This window comes from Mobula hypostoma, chromosome 2, assembly GCF_963921235.1.
Source record: "Mobula hypostoma chromosome 2, sMobHyp1.1, whole genome shotgun sequence".
NCBI classification, from domain to species: Eukaryota; Metazoa; Chordata; class Chondrichthyes; order Myliobatiformes; family Myliobatidae; genus Mobula; species Mobula hypostoma.
The window spans coordinates 248,369,122-248,389,383 of record NC_086098.1 but is presented as its reverse complement, the minus strand read 5'-3'; the positions used below and the strand labels follow the sequence as shown (position 1 = coordinate 248,389,383).

The 20,262-nt window shown below is 57.9% G+C and overlaps 1 protein-coding gene and 1 long non-coding RNA gene across 13 annotated transcripts in view; one reads left to right on the top strand and one right to left on the bottom strand.

The window, feature by feature from the left end:
• The window catches only part of LOC134343081 (rho guanine nucleotide exchange factor 2-like), a 159,714-nt gene that overhangs the window by 40,630 nt on the left and 98,822 nt on the right, over positions 1–20,262 (bottom strand). For all 10 annotated transcript variants that reach the window (XM_063041951.1, XM_063041950.1, XM_063041953.1 and 7 more), the window contains 4 exons: positions 8,752–8,819; positions 8,319–8,382; positions 2,596–2,740; positions 1,501–1,610 (listed from right to left, as the gene is read on the bottom strand). In XM_063041951.1, the coding sequence (XP_062898021.1) occupies positions 1,501–1,610; positions 2,596–2,740; positions 8,319–8,382; positions 8,752–8,819 (387 nt within the window). The remainder of the gene's footprint in view (positions 1–1,500; positions 1,611–2,595; positions 2,741–8,318; positions 8,383–8,751; positions 8,820–20,262) is intronic.
• Positions 18,174–20,262, top strand: part of LOC134343082 (uncharacterized) — a 30,207-nt gene continuing 28,118 nt past the window's right edge. For all 3 annotated transcript variants that reach the window (XR_010017151.1, XR_010017149.1, XR_010017150.1), the window contains exons 1-2: positions 18,174–18,531; positions 19,044–20,192. This is a non-coding gene — a long non-coding RNA (uncharacterized LOC134343082). The remainder of the gene's footprint in view (positions 18,532–19,043; positions 20,193–20,262) is intronic.

The window sequence follows — 20,262 nt, the reverse complement described above, 5'->3', positions numbered from 1 at the left end:
TACAGTCCCAGTTAGAGAACCCACTCCCGGACTGGCGTGGGTGGGTACAGTCCCAGTTAGGGATCCTACTCCCGGACTGGCGTGGGTGGGTACAGCCCCAGTTAGGGATCCTACTCCCGGACTGGCGTGGGTGGGTACAGCCCCAGTTAGGGATCCTACTCCCGGACTGGCATGGGTGGGTACAGCCCCAGTTAGTGAACCCACTCCTGGGACTGGCATGGGTGGGTACTGCCCCAGTTAGAGAACCCACTCCTGGGACTGGCATGGGTGGGTACTGCCCCAGTTAGAGAACCCACTCCCGGACTGGCACGGGTGGGTACAGCCCCAGTTAGAGAACCCACTCCCGGACTGGCGTAGGTGGGTGCAGCCCCAGTTAGAGAACCCACTCCTGGACTGGCACGGGTGGGTACAGCCCCAGTTAGAGAACCCACTCCCGGACTGGCATGGGTGGGTACAACCCCAGCAAGAGAACCTACTCCCGGACCGTCATGGGTGGGTACAACCCCAGTTAGAGAACCCACTCCCGGACTGGCATGGGTGGGTACAACCCCAGTAAGAGAACCTACTCCCGGACCGTCATGGGTGGGTACAACCCCAGTTAGAGAACCCACTCCTGGACTGGCACGGGTGGGTACAGCCCCAGTTAGAGAACCTACTCTTGGGACTGGCGTGGGTGGGTACAGCCCCAGTTACAGAACCCACTCCCGGACTGGCACGGGTGGGTGCAGCCCCAGTTAGAGAACCCACTCCTGGACTGGCACGGGTGGGTACAGCCCCAGTTACAGAACCCACTCCTGGACTGGCACGGGTGGGTACAGCCCCAGTTAGAGAACCCACTCCTGGACTGGCACGGGTGGGTACAGCCCCAGTTAGAGAACCCACTCCTGGACTGGCGTGGGTGGGTACAGCCCCAGTTAGAGAACCCACTCCTGGACTGGCGTGGGTGGGTACAGCCCCAGTTAGAGAACCCACTCCTGGACTGGCATGGGTGGGTACAGCCCCAGTTAGAGAACCCACTCCTGGACTGGCATGGGTGGGTACAGCCCCAGTTAGAGAACCCACTCCTGGACTGGCATGGGTGGGTACAGCCCCAGTTAGAGAACCCACTCCTGGACTGGCACGGGTGGGTACAGCCCCAGTTAGAGAACCCACTCCTGGACTGGCATGGGTGGGTACAGCCCCAGTTAGAGAACCCACTCCTGGACTGGCATGGGTGGGTACAGCCCCAGTTAGAGAACCCACTCCTGGACTGGCATGGGTGGGTACAGCCCCAGTTAGAGAACCCACTCCTGAACTGGCATGGGTGGGTACAGCCCCAGTTAGAGAACCCACTCCTGGACTGGCATGGGTGGGTACAGCCCCAGTTAGAGAACCCACTCCTGGACTGGCATGGGTGGGTACAGCCCCAGTTAGAGAACCCACTCCTGGACTGGCACGGGTGGGTACAGCCCCAGTTAGAGAACCCACTCCTGGACTGGCGTGGGTGGGGGTTCCGCTTACCCTCGTCGATCAGTGACTCAATCGACAATGCTCGATTCCTTGAGTTCAGAGAATCTGTTGACTGCGACAGAATCTTCCGGATTCCCAGTGGCATCTCATCATTCAGGTTCCTGGAATCGGAATGGTGGAACGAGGATTTTGAAAATTAGCTTAAAAATCTATTTAAAATTTTATTTGCTGAAAATGTAAGATTACAGAAATACAGGAACTTCAGGAATCACTCAGAACCCAAACTGACCTCTCCCCTACACCAGCCACATGACCTGTCGAGTATTTTCAGTTTCTATTTCAGTCAGCTCTGAGAACAAGGCTTAATCTGATGCAAAATATGCACCGTGAGGAGGAAACAGAGAGGACAGCCTCCTTAAACTAAAATAAGATGCACTCCCCGGCCTGGGAATCTGTGTTTGGATGGTGTAGAGGGAGTTTCACTCTGTGTCTGACCCCGGGTGTGTGTGATGGGACGGTGTAGAGGGAGTTTCACTCTGTGTCTGACCCCGGGAGTGTGTGATGGGACGGTGTAGAGGGAGATTCACTCTGTGTCTGACCCCGGGAGTGTGTGATGGGACAGTGTAGAGGGAGCCTCACTCAGAGTCTAACCTCGGGGGTGTGTGATGGGACAGTATGATGGTACAGGCAGTGGGTCGCACTCGCTGTCCTTCCCAAGGATAGAGCCTCCCACAGCCACTACCCACACCATGCCCCCCATCCCGTACAGAAGCATGGCCATAAACAGCCCATCCGTTACTGAGTGCCGATGTGTGGTCCTGAGCTGTCAAGGTATTCCATGCAGTTCCCCTCTACTCCTCATCCCCCAGCCCAGCAGCCCCCCACTCCCCCTGCCCCCGAGTCCCCCAGCCCAGCACCCCCCCACTCCCCCAGCCCCCGAGTCCCCCAGCCCAGCAGCCCCCCACTCCTCAAGTCCCCCAGCCCAGCAGCCCCCAAGTCCCCCACTCCCCCAGCCCAGCAGCCCCCCATTCCCCCAGCCCCCGAGTCCCCCAGCCCAGCACCCCCCCACTCCCCCAGCTCCCGAGTCCCCGAGCCCAGCAGCCCCCCACTCCCCCAGCCCCTCAGCCCCTCCTTCTGGCAGCTTACCCGATATTGTTGGTGGAGACACTTTTGGAGAGAGACTGGAAGGCAGTTCGTGTGCGGCGGGACCCCAGCTGGGGGAACAGCGCTGACTGACGCAGGCTGTCGGATGGATAGACAGCAGAATTGGGCCGTTCGCGCCCCAGAGGAACTATGGGGGGGAGGAATGGAAGAAAGAGAATGAGAGGGAGGTGGAGGATAACAGGCGAATTACAGGGAATGAGAATGGGAGACGGGGAGGGTGACTGGGGATGGGTACGAAGAGGTGGGGAGGAGCAGGGTGACAGGGAGAGGAGGAATATGACATGGGAGGGAAAGTAGCAGGGAAAAGGAGAGTGTTGGAGAGAGAAGAGTGTGACATGGGAGGGGATGGGGCAGGAGGGGTGGAAGCCATTGGGAGGGACCAAGTTGGTGATGGAGAGAATGTGAGGAGAGAGTGGAGGAAGGAGAGGGATGGAAATAGTGAGGGAGGGAGATAATGAGGGAGAGAGGAGGTAGAGGCAAGAAGGGAGAGAGATGGAGAAAGAGAAAGGGGGAGGAAATGGACAAAGTGGAAGAAAAAAGGAGGGACAGAGAAAATAACAGGGAAAGATGAATACAGAAAGATTGAAAGAGAGATAGAAACAGAGTGTGACACCCAGAAAGAGACAATGAGAGAGAGATTGGGGAGGGAGGGGAGATGTGGGGAGGGAGGGGGAGATTGGGGAGGGAGGGGAGATGTGGGGAGGGAGGGGGAGATGTGGAGAGGGAGATTGGGGAGGGAGGGGAGATTGGGGAGGGAGGGGGAGACGTGGGGAGGAGGGGGAGACGTGGGGAGGGAAAGGGAGACGTGGGGAGGGAGAGAGAGATTGGGGAGGGAGAGGGAGATTGGGGAGGGAGGGGAGATTGGGGAGGGAGGAGAGGTATGGGGAGGGACAGAGATTGGGGAGGGAGGGGGAGACATGGGGAGGGAGGGGGAGACGTGGGGAGGGAGGGGAGACGTGGGGAGGGAGGGGGAGACGTGGGGAGGGAGAGGGAGATTGGGAAGGGAGGGGAGATGTGGGGAGGGAGGGGGAGAGGGAACAAGTTAACGAGTGGAGTGGGTGGAGGGAATATTGTTAGACTGAAACATTACTGTGACAAGCCTTGTGACCACCTACGCACTAGTGAAGGTTAGGGTTATCAATGGGACAGGAAGGGGTAGTGTGGGAGAGCTGACTAATGGACCCTGTCTGCATCTGAGGTCTATCTCCCATACCGCACCCCCTTCCTCCTTGCCCCTCGCCCCTCCAAAGACTTTGCTGTCAAAGGGTCTCATCAATGAAATCACCCATTCCATAACAGGATCAACATCTCCTCCCCAGTCCAGTGCGAACATCGGCTTGCCTGTCAGCGGGTAACCACTCCATCAGCCTAGGAAAGAGTCTCACAGCGAGGCCAATCAGTCCATCCATTACAGCAGCCCCTGCACACTCTCCCTTGTGAAATATTTACCCAGCTCCCTTCTCAACACAAGAATACAACCTGTCGCCAGCCACACTCCAGCTCCTGTCCCCTCACTTTTGAATCCTTTCCCAGTCCCTGTCATCTTGCCTTCTTTGGTTTTGGCCCCCCCACCCAGAGGAATGGCTTTTGCCTCTTGTCTATTTACTTCATTATTGTAAATGCCCCCATTCCACCCCCACCATCTCAAGGCAGACTCCAGCCCTTCCAGTCTCTCCACAGAAGTCCCTCATTCCACTAAATCGTCCGCATCCTCTCCGAAAGCCTTCATATGGCTCCGGCAGCATGCGACTGTCAGAATGGAGCACAATGCTCCCATTGTAGCTGACCCATTGTTTTACAAGCGTCCATTGTGTCTCAGCCCTGCCTCTGTTTGTGAAATCCTGGATGTTTTTCAACCTCTCGACCTTTTCTGACACTTCCAACAAACTCTGCCCATGGAACCACATCTCTCTCTATCCCTGCAAGCTTTTCAGAGAGGAGACTTTGGAGAGGGTGTGAAACAGGTTCACCAGGGTGTCATCTGGGTTACAGGGCATGTGCAGTAAGGAGAGGTTGGACAAATGTGCACTGGACTGTTTTCTCTGGGATGGCGGAGGTAGGGGGAGACCTGATAGATGTTTATACAATTATTAGCTGCATAGATAGAGTAGATATTTCCCTAGGGTCAAAATATCTAATGCTAAAGTGCATAGGGCAAGTTCAAAGGAGATGTACGAGATGAGGTTTGATTTTACAGAGAGTGGCGGATTCGTGGAACGAGCTTTCTGAGGCTGATACTACAGAGGTGAAAATAGAGAGAGTACAGAGAAGATTTACTAGAATGTTACTTGGGTTTCACCTAAGTTACAGAGAAAGGTTGAACAAGTTGGGTCTTTATTCTTTGGAGCGTAGAAGGTTGAGGGGGGACTTGATAGAGGTATTTAAAATTGAGGGGGCTAGATAGAGTTGACGTGGATAGGCTTTTTCCATTGAGAGTGGGGGAAATTCAAACAAGAGGACATGAGTTGAGGGTTAAAGGGCAAAAGTTTAGGGGTAACACGAGGGGGAATTTCTTTACTTAGAGAGTGGTAGCTGTGTGGAAAGTGGCAGAGGCTGGTTCGATATTGTCATTTAAAGAAAAATTGGATAGGTATATGGACAGGAAAGGAATGGAGGGTTATGGGCTGAGTGCAGGTCGGTGGGATTAGGTGAGAGTAAGCGTTCCACACGGACTAGAAGGGCCGAGATGGCCTGTTTCCGTGCTGTCATTGTTATATGGTTTCAGAGGCATTTAGATGGGCAGAGAATGGAGGGATATGGCCATTCTGCAGGCAGGATAGATTCGTTTACTTAGGTGTTTAAGGACTAGTTTAAATGGTTCAACACAACATGGTGGGCTGAAGGGCTTGTTTTAACAAGAATCATGGGTTTACACCATGTGACAGAGTCTGCCCCTTCTCCACGGGCCTCTGCTTTCCTCCCACACCCTGAAGTGTGAGGCTGGGGGCTGGTGGTGGAGGCTGATACGACAGACAGGCAAATAAACGTGCAGAGAATGGAGGGAAATGGACACTGGGTAGGCTGAAGGGTTTTGTTTGGTTGGGCATTTCATTCCTAGTTTAATGAGTTTGGTACAACATGGAGGGCCAGAGGACCTGTTCCTGTGCTGTACAGTCCTGTGACATATATTCTGCTTTTTGTTCTTCTTTCAACCAAAGTGCAACACTTCACACCTCTGGGCTTTAAACTTCACCCACCCCCTCACTCACTCCCCCATCTCAAGGCTCACTCTGAGTTTGGAACTCCTCAGCGCAGCCTCCCGTGAAAAACCGCTTTATCTGTCACTCTCCAGGGAGTAGACAGGGCAGTGAAGGAGACGCCCGGCACGCCGACCTTCGTCAATCAGGGCACCGAGTACAGAGGCTGGGGCCTTATGTTGCAGTTGCTGAAGCCGCATTGAAGTATTGTATTCAGTTTTGGTCGCCAAGCTATGGAAGTGGGCTGAGAAGTGGCAGATGGAGTTCAACCCAGAGAAGTGTGAGGTGGTACACTTTGGAAGGACAAACGCCAAGGCAGAGTACAAAGTAAATGGCAGGATACTTGGTAGTGTGGAGGAGTAGAGGGATCTGGGGGTACATGTCCACAGACCCCTGAAAGTTGCCTCACAGGTGGATAGTGTAGTTAAGAAAGCTTATGGGGTGTTAGCTTTCATAAGTCGAGGGATAGAGTTTAAGAGTCGCGATATAATGATGCAGCTCTATGAAACTCTGGTTAGGCCACACTTGGAGTACTGTGTCCAGTTCTGGTCGCCTCACTATAGGAAGGATGTGGAAGCATTGGAAAGGGTACAGAGGAGATTTACCAGGATGCTGCCTGGTTTAGAGAGTATGCATTATGATCAGAGATTAAGGGAGCTAGGGCTTTACTCTTCAGAGAGAAGGAGGATGAGAGGAGACATGATAGAGGTGTACAAGATAATAAGAGGAATAGATAGAGTGGATAGCCAGCGCCTCTTCCCCAGGGCACCACTGCTCAACACAAGAGGACATGGCTTTAAGGTAAGAGGTGGGAAGTTCAAGGGGGATAGTAGAGGAAGGTTTTTTACTCAGAAAGTGGTTGGTGCGTGGAATGCACTGCCTGAGTCAGTGGTGGAGGCAGATACACTAGTGAAGTTTAAGAGACTACTGGACGGGTATATGGAGGAATTTAAGTTGGGGGCTTATATGGGAGGCAGGGTTTGAGGGTCGGCCGAAGGGCCTGTACTGTGCTGTACTATTCTATGTTCTATGAAAGACGTCAGCAAGCTGGAAAGAGTGTGCAGGACATTTAAGAGGACATTGCCAGAATTTGAGGGACCCAGTTATGGCTGGGATTTTTTCTTTAAACATTTGAGCCTAAGAGAACAAGGGGCGACCCAGGGTGAATGCTCACGGTCTTTTCCCCAGGGGTGGGGAATCAAGAACTAGAGGGCAGAGGTTGAAGGTGAGAGGGGAGAGGTTTAACAGGAACCTGAGGGGCATCTTCTTCACCCAGAGGATGGTCAGTATATGGACGTACCGAGAGGTTGAGTGTATTGAATGGCAGACTAGGGTTGGAAAACATGGTGATCTATTCCCCCTGCCACCCCCATTCTCCTGCGTGCTCACTCCCAACAAGGCAACCCACCCATTCCAGCCTCCGTTCTCTCTGCTCTGAACTGCTTGGGATGACATGTCCTTAATGAATCCACATCCGCTGCACATACCCCGCTATTGCCCCACCGCTTCCTACAAAGACACTACATCCCTTCAATAAACGATCCTGCTTTCCTTTAGCAACTGCTAACTCCATCACTGATCAACACACACAAAATGCTGCAGGAACTCAGTAAGTCAGACAGCATCTACAGAGAACAATGAACAGTAAATATTTCAGGACTGGGGGTGGGGGCAGAAGGCAGTGTGAAAAGGTGAGGTCAGACTTTTATACCCTTCTGCTCCTTTTCTTTCCAGGCCTGATGAAGGGTCTCATCTCAAAACACTGTCTTCCCCCCACCGCCCCATAGATGCTGCCTGACCTGCTGAGTTCCTCCAGCATTTTGTGTGTGATGCTCAAGATCCCCAGCCCCCAGCACCTGCAGGAGTTCCTTTGTCACAGTTCCATCTTGGATCCTGGTTCCTAATACCTGCCCCAGCAGTGAGGTAAACCCGAACACTGTGCCCACACACTCTGGAGAACAAACATTTTTCAGGTTCACTGAAGTTTGAGACTATGATCACACCTTCCATTTAACCAGGGGTAACATCCCATCTGGACCAGGGAGTTATCCACTTGACACCCAGCACGGTGAATAAGACAGAAGAGAATCAAGGTGTGGTATAGCATAGACAGGATGGGCCGAAGGGCAAAGGGCAGGCTTCTCTCCTCCCGCTCCCTCATTAACTTCCATTACCTGCCCCCTCACCTCCCCTGATCAGCCTGGGGACCCATGCAGGCCGGGCTCCACTCAGCTCAACAACCAGGCCTTGGGCAGATCGTGATTCCTCACCCAGGCCTCAGATCCCTCAATGAGGGCAAGGCTGCCCCAGCCGGGCCGAGGGCAGGTGGAAATCCCTCACCTGGGAGGGAGGGCAGAGCGAGATGCAGTGTGCAGACATACAGGAAGTCAGAGGTCTACCTCCCTCCCCTCCCCAAACCGCCCTCTCCCCCTGCACCCTGCCAGCCACGCTCCCTCCGCCCCAGTCCCTGAGCTCCCCCACCGCCCCTGCCCAGGTATGCTCACTCACCTTTCTGCCGCAGGGAGACATTCTGCAGCGCCGAGTTGTTCTTGGCCTGGGCTGCCTTCAGCTGCTGAAATCGACACAGAAAGGCCCTGTTAGTGAGGGAGGGGCACGGCATCGTTGCTGGAGAAGTACAAAGTCCGGGCGGAGGGACAGGGGGCCTCTGAGGGGGCAGTCCAGGACGTCCTGGGAGGACTACAGGGGAGGGATGGGGAGGGGATAGACGAGGTGGGGTGGATGGATGGGGACAGGGGGAGGGAGAGATGAGGAGGGGAAGGACAGAGAGGAGACAGGGAGGGCAGAGGGATGGGGAAGATGGAGGGGGGAGACGGGGAAGGGAGAGACAAGAGACAGGGGAAGGTGGAAGGGAGGGACGGGTAAAGGAGAGAGGGGAGGAGGGAGGAGAGGTGGAGTGGGTTCCAGGGTTAGAGGGTCCTACCTTCTGCTTCACTTTGGTGCAAGAGGACAGGACGTCCTTACAGCTCTTGTGGATGGTCACGTTACAGGCTGTGGGGGGAAGACAGAGAGATTAACCTCAGTGAACATATAAGGGCCTGGGGACAGTCACCCCTACTCACTCCCCCTCCGCCTGCACACCACAGAGCCTGCCCATCCTGGGACAGGAACAGATTTCCAGCACCTCAGTGCAGCAACACACACAAAATGCTGGAGGAACTCAGTAGGTCAGCCAGCGTCTATGGAGATGAAATTAACAGTCCAAGTTTCGGACAAACCTTTAAGATTATCCTTTTGTGCCACATGCACATTGAAATATCAAAACATATGGTGAAAGGTGTCGTTTGCATCAACAACCAACACATTCCGGAAACATTCTTGCAAGTGTTCTGCTGCTGCAGATAGCACGCCTACAGCTCACCGACCCTAACCCAGCTGCGCTTGGAAACCCAACCATTCCATGGGCAGGGGCAGAATGTAGAAACTTCCCACAGACAGCAGCCGGAATCGAACACTGATGGCTGGCGCCGTGAAGCGTTAGACTAACCGCTATGCCACCGGATCTTGTTACATGTGCCAATTCCAAACCCACACCACCAGGTTTATTTATTTTTATTCAGACATAAAGCACTGAACAGCCTTAGCAGCCCACACCGCCCAGCAACCCGCCGACTTTACGCTAGCCTAATCACAGGACAGGTTACACTAACCGGTACATCTGTGCACTGGGCGAGGAAACCCACACGGTCGCGGGAAGGACGTACACGGACATCGCCTTTGAACTCTGAACTCTGTCACTCCGTTGCAGTAGCCGCGGCTGCCCTAACTGTGGTGCCACCATGCCAGACAGGCGTGCAGATGACTCATCTGTGTGTCCAGGCTTGCGGGTACGTGTGCCATCCCCTCGTCATCCGACAGAGGTGGGGAGGAGGTCGGGCCACGGCGCTGAGGGCCCTGGCAAACCATCGGCGTTCCGAGACTCCAGAGTTGGAATTGAGCGACGCCAAAATAAAGGCCTGAGCTCGGAGGGAATGGAGGGGGAGGAAGGAGAGGGAAGAGGGCAGGTAGGGAATCAGCACAGATTTTTACTTCCAGGGATGGGGGTTGCTGGAGGGGGGGTACACGGAGGATTGGGGGGAGGGTACATGGAGGATTGGGGGCGGTGGAGAACTTCTGTGGGCTCTAGTGAACTCCAGAGTCTGAACAAGATAGTGCAGACCTACACCCCCAGAATCGAGGGAGCGTCATTGTGGGATGTGCGGCCAGTGAGAGGGGTGGTGAGACGGGGAATGCTGTGTTGTGGGACGAGAGGTGAAGTGGATAGGGAGAGACTGCCACAGAGTAGTCAATGCACAAGCACCCTGCCATGTGAGGGACAGTGAGGAGAGAGTGCCATGCTGCGGAGGGGCAACGAGAGTGGCGCACCGCATTGCGGGGAGGCAAGGATGCAGCACTGCAGTAGGAGGGAACGCCATATCGTGCAAGGAGACGTGTGGAGGGAGCACCGTGCCGAGGGAGAGGCAATGAGGGGGGATTACCGTGCTGAGGGAGAGTCAATGAGGAGGGAGCACCGTACTGAGGGAGAGGCAATGAGGGAGCACCGTGCCGAGGGAGAGGCAATGAGGAGAGAGCACCGTGCTGAGGGAGAGGCAATGAGGGAGCACCGTGCTGAGCGAGAGTCAATGAGGCAGGAGCACCGTGCTGAGGGAGAGTCAATGAGGAGGGAGCACTGTGCCGAGGGAGAGGCAATGAGGAGGGAGACCCGTGCTGAGGGAGAGTCAATGAGGAGGGAGCACCGTGCTGAGGGAGAGTTAATGACGAGAGAGCACCGTGCCGAGGGAGAGGCAATGAGGAGGGAGCACCGTGCTGAGGGAGAGTCAATGACGAGAGAGCACCTTGCCGAGGGAGAGGCAATGAGGAGGGAGACCCGTGCTGAGGGAGAGGTAATGAGGGAGACCCGTGCTGAGGGAGAGGCAATGAGGAGGGAGATCCGTGCCGAGGGAGAGGCAAGGAGGAGGGAGACCCGTGCTGAGGGAGAGTCAATGAGGAGGGAGCACCGTGCTGAGGGAGAGTCAATGAGGAGGGAGCACTGTGCCGAGGGAGAGGCAACGAGGAGGGAGACCCGTGCTGAGGGAGAGGCAATGAGGGAGACCCGTGCTGAGGGAGAGTCAATGAGGCGGGAGCACCGTGCTGAGGGAGAGTCAATGAGGAGGGAGCACTGTGCCGAGGGAGAGGCAATGAGGAGGGAGACCCGTGCTGAGGGAGAGGCAATGAGGAGGGAGACCCGGGCTGAGGGAGAGGCAATGAGGAGGGAGACCCGTGCTGAGGGAGAGTCAATGAGGAGGGAGCACCGTGCTGAGGGAGAGTCAATGACGAGAGAGCACCGTGCCAAGCGAGAGGCAATGAGGAGGGAGCACCGTACTGAGGGAGAGGCAATGAGGGAGCACCGTGCCGAGGGAGAGGCAATGAGGAGGGAGCACCGTGCTGAGGGAGAGGCAATGAGGGAGCACCGTGCTGAGGGAGAGTCAATGAGGCAGGAGCACCGTGCTGAGGGAGAGTCAATGAGGAGGGAGCACTGTGCCGAGGGAGAGGCAACGAGGAGGGAGACCCGTGCTGAGGGAGAGGCAATGAGGAGGGAGACCCGTGCTGAGGGAGAGTCAATGAGGCGGGAGCACCGTGCTGAGGGAGAGTCAATGAGGAGGGATCACTGTGCCGAGGGAGAGGCAATGAGGAGGGAGACCCGTGCTGAGGGACAGGCAATGAGGAGGGAGACCCGTGCTGAGGGAGAGTCAATGAGGAGGGAGCACCGTGCCGAGGGAGAGGCAATGAGGAGGGAGACCCGTGCTGAGGGAGATGCAATGAGGAGGGAGCACCGTGCCGAGGGAGAATCAATGAGGAGGGAGCGCCTTGCGCATGAGGAACGGTAAGGGGAGAGCGCCGTGCCGAGGGAGAGGCGATGAGGGGGGAGTACCATGCTGAGGGAGAGGCAATGAGGAGGGAGACCCATGCCGAGGGAGAGGCAATGAGGAGGGAGACCTGTGCCGAGGGAGAGGCAATGAGGAGGGAGCACCGTGCCGAGGGAGAAGCAATGAGGGAGCACCATGCCGAGGAAGAGTCAATGAGGAGGGAGCACCGTGCTGAGGGAGAGTCAATGAGGAGGGAGCACCGTGCCGAGGGAGAGGCAATGAGGAGGGAGACCCGTGCTGAGGGAGAGGCAATGAGGGAGCACCGTGCCGAGGGAGAGGCAATGAGGGAGCACCGTGCCGAGGGAGAGGCAATGAGGAGGGAGCACCGTGCCGAGGGAGAGCCAATGAGGAGGGAGCACCGTGCCGAGGGAGAGGCAATGAGGAGGGAGCACCGTACTGAGGGAGAGGCAATGAGGGAGCATCGTGCCAAGGGAGAGGAAATGAGGGAGCACCGCGCCGAGGGAGAGGCAATGAAGAGGGAGACCCGTACTGAGGGAGAGGCAATGAGGGGGAGTACCGTGCAAAGGGAGAGGCAATGAGGAGGGAGCACCATGCCGAGGGAGAGGCAATGAGGGGGGAGACCCGTGCCAAGGGAGAGGCAATGAGGGAGGAGACCCGTGCCAAGGGAGAGGCAATGAGGAGGGAGACCCGTGCCGAGGGAGAGGCAATGAGGGGGGAGTACCATGCTGAGGGAGAGTCAATGAGGAGGGAGCACCGTGCTGAGGGAGCGGCAATGAGGAAGGAGCACCGTACTGAGGGAGAGGCAATGAGGGAGCACCGTGCCGCGGGAGAGGCAATGAGGGAGCACCGTGCTGAGGGAGAGTCAATGAGGCAGGAGGACCGTGCTGAGGGAGAGTCAAAGAGGAGGGAGCACTGTGCCGAGGGAGAGGCAATGAGGAGGGAGATCCGTGCCGAGGGAGAGGCAATGAGGAGGGAGACCCGTGCCGAGGGAGAGTCAATGAGGAGGGAGCACCGTGCTGAGGGAGAGGCAATGAGGGAGCACCGTGCTGATGGAGAAGCAATGAGGAGGGAGCACCGTGCTGAGGGAGAGTCAATGAGGAGGGAGCACCATGCTGAGGGAGAGGCAATGAGGAGGCAGCACCGTGCTGATGGAGAGGCAATGAGGAGGGAGACCCGTGCTGAGGGAGAGGCAATGAGGGAGCACCGTGCCGAGGGAGAGGCAATGAGGGAGCACCGTGCCGAGGGAGAGGCAATGAGGAGGGAGCACCGTGCCGAGGGAGAGCCAATGAGGAGGGAGCACCGTGCCGAGGGAGAGGCAATGAGGAGGGAGCACCGTACTGAGGGAGAGGCAATGAGGAGGGAGACCCGTGCCGAGGGAGAGGCAATGAGGAGGGAGCACCGTGCCGAGGGAGAGCCAATGAGGAGGGAGCACCGTGCCAAGGGAGAGGCAATGAGGGGGGAGTACCGTGCTGAGGGAGAGGCAATGAGGAGGGAGCACCGTACTGAGGGAGAGGCAATGAGGAGGGAGCACCGTGCCGAGGGAGAGGCAATGAGGGGGGATTACCGTGCTGAGGGAGAGTCAATGAGGAGGGAGCACCGTGCTGAGGGAGAGGCAATGAGGAGGGAGCACCGTACTGAGGGAGAGGCAATGAGGGAGCACCGTGACGCGGGAGAGGCAATGAGGAGGGAGCACCGTGCTGAGGGAGAGGCAATGAGGGAGCACCGTGCTGAGGGAGAGTCAATGACGCAGGAGCACCGTGCTGAGGGAGAGTCAATGAGGAGGGAGCACTGTGCCGAGGGAGAGGCAATGAGGAGGGAGACCCGTGCTGAGGGAGAGTCAATGAGGAGGGAGCACCGTGCTGAGGGAGAGTTAATGACGAGAGAGCACCGTGCCGAGGGAGAGGCAATGAGGAGGGAGCACCGTGCTGAGGGAGAGTCAATGACGAGAGAGCACCTTGCCGAGGGAGAGGCAATGAGGAGGGAGACCCGTGCTGAGGGAGAGGTAATGAGGGAGACCCGTGCTGAGGGAGAGGCAATGAGGAGGGAGATCCGTGCCGAGGGAGAGGCAATGAGGAGGGAGACCCGTGCTGAGGGAGAGTCAATGAGGAGGGAGCACCGTGCTGAGGGAGAGTCAATGAGGAGGGAGCACTGTGCCGAGGGAGAGGCAACGAGGAGGGAGAGCCGTGCTGAGGGAGAGGCAATGAGGGAGACCCGTGCTGAGGGAGAGTCAATGAGGCGGGAGCACCGTGCTGAGGGAGAGTCAATGAGGAGGGAGCACTGTGCCGAGGGAGAGGCAATGAGGAGGGAGACCCGTGCTGAGGGAGAGGCAATGAGGAGGGAGACCCGTGCTGAGGGAGAGTCAATGAGGAGGGAGCACCGTGCTGAGGGAGAGTCAATGACGAGAGAGCACCGTGCCGAGCGAGAGGCAATGAGGGGGGAGTACCGTGCTGAGGGAGAGTCAATGAGGAGGGAGCACCGTGCTGAGGGAGAGGCAATGAGGAGGGAGCACCGTACTGAGGGAGAGGCAATGAGGGAGCACCGTGACGCGGGAGAGGCAATGAGGAGGGAGCACCGTGCTGAGGGAGAGGCAATGAGGGAGCACCGTGCTGAGGGAGAGTCAATGACGAGAGAGCACCGTGCCGAGGGAGAGGCAATGAGGGAGCACCGTGCTGATGGAGAAGCAATGAGGAAGGAGCACCGTGCTGAGGGAGAGTCAATGAGGAGGGAGCACCATGCTGAGGGAGAGGCAATGAGGAGGCAGCACCGTGCTGATGGAGAGGCAATGAGGAGGGAGACCCGTGCTGAGGGAGAGGCAATGAGGGAGCACCGTGCCGAGGGAGAGGCAATGAGGGAGCACCGTGCCGAGGGAGAGGCAATGAGGAGGGAGCACCGTGCCGAGGGAGAGCCAATGAGGAGGGAGCACCGTACTGAGGGAGAGGCAATGAGGAGGGAGACCCGTGCCGAGGGAGAGGCAATGAGGAGGGAGCACCGTGCCAAGGGAGAGGCAATGAGGGGGGAGTACCGTGCTGAGGGAGAGGCAATGTGGAGGGAGCACCGTGCCGAGGGAGAAGCAATGAGGGGGGAGTACCGTGCTGAGGGAGAGTCAATGAGGAGGGAGCACCGTGCTGAGGGAGAGGCAATGAGGAGGGAGCACCGTACTGAGGGAGAGGCAATGAGGGAGCACCGTGACGCGGGAGAGGCAATGAGGAGGGAGCACCGTGCTGAGGGAGAGGCAATGAGGGAGCACCGTGCTGAGGGAGAGTCAATGACGAGAGAGCACCGTGCCGAGGGAGAGGCAATGAGGAGGGAGCACCGTGCTGAGGGAGAGTCAATGACGAGAGAGCACCGTGCCAAGGGAGAGGCAATGAGGAGGGAGACCCGTGCTGAGGGAGAGGTAATGAGGGAGACCCGTGCTGAGGGAGAGGCAATGAGGAGGGAGATCCGTGCCGAGGGAGAGGCAATGAGGAGGGAGACCCGTGCTGAGGGAGAGTCAATGAGGAGGGAGCACCGTGCTGAGGGAGAGTCAATGAGGAGGGAGCACTGTGCCGAGGGAGAGGCAACGAGGAGGGAGACCCGTGCTGAGGGAGAGGCAATGAGGAGGGAGACCCGTGCTGAGGGAGAGTCAATGAGGCGGGAGCACCGTGCTGAGGGAGAGTCAATGAGGAGGGAGCACTGTGCCGAGGGAGAGGCAATGAGGAGGGAGACCCGTGCTGAGGGAGAGGCAATGAGGAGGGAGACCCGTGCTGAGGGAGAGGCAATGAGGAGGGAGACCCGTGCTGAGGGAGAGTCAATGAGGAGGGAGCACCGTGCTGAGGGAGAGTCAATGACGAGAGAGCACCGTGCCGAGCGAGAGGCAATGAGGAGGGAGCACCGTACTGAGGGAGAGGCAATGAGGGAGCACCGTGCCGAGGGAGAGGCAATGAGGAGGGAGCACCGTGCTGAGGGAGAGGCAATGAGGGAGCACCGTGCTGAGGGAGAGTCAATGAGGCAGGAGCACCATGCTGAGGGAGAGTCAATGAGGAGGGAGCACTGTGCCGAGGGAGAGGCAACGAGGAGGGAGACCCGTGCTGAGGGAGAGGCAATGAGGAGGGAGACCCGTGCTGAGGGAGAGTCAATGAGGCGGGAGCACCGTGCTGAGGGAGAGTCAATGAGGAGGGATCACTGTGCCGAGGGAGAAGCAATGAGGAGGGAGACCCGTGCTGAGGGACAGGCAATGAGGAGGGAGACCCGTGCTGAGGGAGAGTCAATGAGGAGGGAGCACCGTGCCGAGGGAGAGGCAATGAGGAGGGAGACCCGTGCTGAGGGAGATGCAATGAGGAGGGAGCACCGTGCCGAGGGAGAGTCAATGAGGAGGGAGCGCCTTGCGCATGAGGAACGGTAAGGGGAGAGCGCCGTGCCGAGGGAGAGGCGATGAGGGGGGAGTACCGTGCTGAGGGAGAGGCAGTGAGGAGGGAGACCCATGCCGAGGGAGAGGCAATGAGGAGGGAGACCTGTGCCGAGGGAGAGGCAATGAGGAGGGAGCACCGTGCCGAGGGAGAAGCAATGAGGGAGCACCGTGCCGAGGAAGAGTCAATGAGGAGGGAGCACCGTGCTGAGGGAGAGTCAATGAGGAGGGAGCACCGTGCCGAGGGAGAGGCAATGAGGAGGGAGACCCGTGCTGAGGGAGAGGCAATGAGGGAGCACCGTGCCGAGGGAGAGGCAATGAGGAGGGAGACCTGTGCCGAGGGAGAGGCAATGAGGAGGGAGCACCGTGCCGAGGGCGAAGCAATGAGGGAGCACCGTGCCGAGGGAGAGGCAATGAGGAGGGAGACCCGTGCTGAGGGAGAGGCAATGAGGGAGCACCGTGCCGAGGGAGAGGCAATGAGGAGGGAGCACCGAGCTGAGGGAGAGTCAATGAGGAGGGAGAGTCAATGAGGAGGGAGCACCGTGCTGAGGGAGAGTCAATGAGGAGGAAGCACCGTGCCGAGGGAAAGGCAATGAGGGAGCACCATGCCGAGGGAGAGGCAATGAGGAGGGAGACCCGTGCTGAGGGAGAGGCAATGAGGGAGCACCGTGCCGAGGGAGAGGCAATGAGGAGGGAGACCCGTGCTGAGGGAGAGGCAATGAGGGAGCACCATGCCGAGGGAGAGGCAATGAGGAGGGAGACCTGTGCCGAGGGAGAGGCAATGAGGAGGGAGCACCGTGCCGAGGGAGAAGCAATGAGGGAGCACCGTGCCGAGGGAGAGGCAATGAGGGAGACCCGTGCTGAGGAAGAGGCAATGTGGGAGCACCGTGCTGAGGGAGAGGCAATGAGGAGGGAGCACCGTGCCGAGGGAGAGTCAATGAGGAGGGAGCACCGTGCCGAGGGAGAGGCAATGAGGTAGACCCGTGCTGAGGGAGAGGCAATGAGGGAGCACCGTGCCGAGGGAGAGGCAATGAGGAGGGAGCACCGAGCCGAGGGAGAGGCAATGAGGGAGCACCGTGCCGAGGGATAGTCAATGAGGAGGGAGCACCGTGCTGAGGGAGAGTCAATGAGGAGGGAGCACCGTGCCGAGGGAGAGGCAATGAGGAGGGAGACCCGTGCTGAGGGAGAGGCAATGAGGAAGCACCGTGCCGAGGGAGAGGCAATGAGGAGGGAGACCCATGCTGAGGGAGAGGCAATGAGGGAGCACCGTGCCGAGGGAGAGGCAATGAGGAGGGAGACCTGTGCCGAGGGAGAGGCAATGAGGAGGGAGCACCGTGCCGAGGGAGAAGCAATGAGGGAGCACCGTGCCGAGGGAGAGGCAATGAGGAGGGAGACCCGTGCTGAGGAAGAGGCAATGTGGGAGCACCGTGCCGAGGGAGAGGCAATGAGGAGGGAGCACCATGCCGAGGGAGAGTCAATGAGGAGGGAGCACCGGGCTGAGGGAGAGTCAATGAGGAGGGAGCACCGTGCCGAGGGAGAGGCAATGAGGGAGCACCGTGCCGAGGGAGAGGCAATGAGGAGGGAGACCCGTGCTGAGGAAGAGGCAATGTGGCAGCACCGTGCCGAGGGAGAGGCAATGAGGAGGGAGCACCGTGCCGAGGGAGAGTCAATGAGGAGGGAGAGTCAATGAGGAGGCAGAGTCAATGAGGAGGGAGCACCATGCTGAGGGAGAGTCAATGAGGAGGGCGCACCGTGCCGAGGGAGAGGCAATGAGGTAGACCCGTGCTGAGGGAGAGGCAATGAGGGAGCACCGTGCCGAGGGAGAGGCAATGAGGAGGGAGACCTGTGCCGAGGGAGAGGCAATGAGGGAGCACCGTGCCGAGGGAGAGGCAATGAGGAGGGAGCACCGTGCCGAGGGAGAGGCAATGAGGAGGGAGAGTCAATGAGGAGGGAGCACTGTGCCGAGGGAGAGGCAATGAGGAGGGAGACCCGTGCTGAGGGAGAGGCAATGAGGGAGCACCGTGCCGAGGGAGAGTCAATGAGGAGGGAGCACCGTGCCAAGGGAGAGGCAATGAGGAGGGAGCACCGTGCCGAGGGAGAGGCAATGAGGAGGGAGCACCGTGCCAAGGGAGAGGCAATGAGGGAGCACCGTGCCGAGGGAGAGTCAATGAGGAGGGAGCGCTGTGCGCATGAGGAACGGTAAGGGGAGAGCGCCGTGCTGTGGAGGGGCAACGAGACTGGAGTGCTGTGCTGCTGGAGGGCGGTACGGAGGAGAGCTGCAGTGGGAGGAGCGGAGGGGAGGGAACGCCGTGCCGCGAGAAGGGGCAGTGACGAAGGAGCGCGGCGTTACTTGAGGACGGCAGACAGGTGGCAGCACGCTGGAGCTATTATCTGAAATGCAGGGCGGTGCGCCGATCCTGGACTCGGCAGGAAGTTTCGAAAGGGGAAGAAGGTTTGCAGAGCGGCAGGGAGGGGCTGGTGGGGGCAGAGGTGGTGAGGTAACAGAGATGAAGCACACAGCCCCTGGCAGGGTCTGTCTGTCTGTGCTGAGCAACTGTGTGTGTGTGTGTGTGTGTGTGTGTGTGTGTGTGTGTGTTTATATATAACTGGGGGAAGGTGAGGGGTGTTGTTGCAGGTGCTGCCCGGGCGTGACTATTTCCCCCTCCACTCTGCTAACCCAGCTGCTTTTTGGACTCCTGGCCCCAGCACCATGAGCAGGTCTCTCCACCAGTCAGGGTGAGGTCAGTTCCTGTGTTGCTATCGAGACTATCATCCCCTCTGTCCACAGGCATGAGTTCCGCTTTCTCAGTCTCAGAACTGCTGCAACTATAAATAAGGCTTGCGTCAGGCTGGGCGGCCCGTGGGGGGGAAGGGAGGCAGAGAAATGGCTTCTGGCCTCTGCTGGAGGTGGGGTAAGTGCGTTGGCAAGGGAACCTCACTCTCATTTTCTCCTTGTGCAAACAGGAAGTGAGAATTGTGGAGTCATCAAGGTCGGAAGCAGGTCCTTCAGACTACCATTGGCAACCGCCATCCAAGAGCTCTTTGCAGTACACTGTCTCAACCCACCGCTGTCCATATGCTGGGGAAGGTGCACGATTTACACAGGCTAATTAACCAGCCTTGTTGGGATGTGCCAGGAAACCAGAGACCTGTTTGGAGGCTGGGGGGAGGGGGGGGTCACATGCAGACTCTGTCAGTCCCGTGTGTCAACCCGTGTGTCTTTGGTTAGAACACAAAACAGCTGGGGAACAGGCCCCTTGGCTCACCACGTTGTGCTGAACCAATTAAACTAGTAGTTAAACACCTACACAATGTCCACATTCCTCCATTCCTACACACTCGTGGCATCAAAGGTTATGGGGAGAAGGTTGGGGAATGGAGCTGAGGAGGGGAAAAAGGATGAAGGCCGAGCAGACATGATGGGCCAAATTCTGCTCCTGTGTCTTATGTTCTTATATTTATTGTGTGTCTGAGCATCTAAACTGCCCTAATCATCTCTGCCTCCATCAGCACCTTGGCAGCACATTCCAGGTACCCACCACTGTTGGTGCAAGAAAAACTGACCCTGCACGTCTCCTTTCAACTTTCCCCTCTCGCCTTAAATACATGCCCTCGGGTATTATGCATTTTCACCTTCTAACTCTACCTCTATCAGGTCTACCCTCAGCCTGTGCTGCTGCAGAGAAAACCACCCAAGTTTGTACAACTTCTCCTCACAGCCCTAGAGATGGGGTTCAATTCCAAACATATCCCTATCCCTCCCTCCCTCTCTCCCTCTCACAAACACTGGGTGGTCTGTGGTCAGCATGGATGAGATGGGCAGAAAGGCATGTTTCTGCGCTGGATCTCTGCGTTCTCATCTCTTGGCTCACCAAGGGAACTCAAATGCCCAGCAAAAAGGCACCATGGAGCAAGATGGAGTTGTCAAAGTGGCTTTGAAAGGCACGGACACATCATCCTGCCTCTGGTCTGCAGGATACCGCAGGTCACCCCTCGAAGTCTCCGGCAAGGCATGGGAGACTCAGGACACCAGGAGGAGAGAGGGGGGAACTCTGATCAGCCGAGTCCCGAGGGGACAGGTGAAGCAGAAGTAGATGAAAGAAACAAAAGGAGGTGAGTATTCGCAAGCAAACAGCATCCAGCTTAGCTGGAGACTGGAAATGAGGGAACGGGAGCAGGGGCA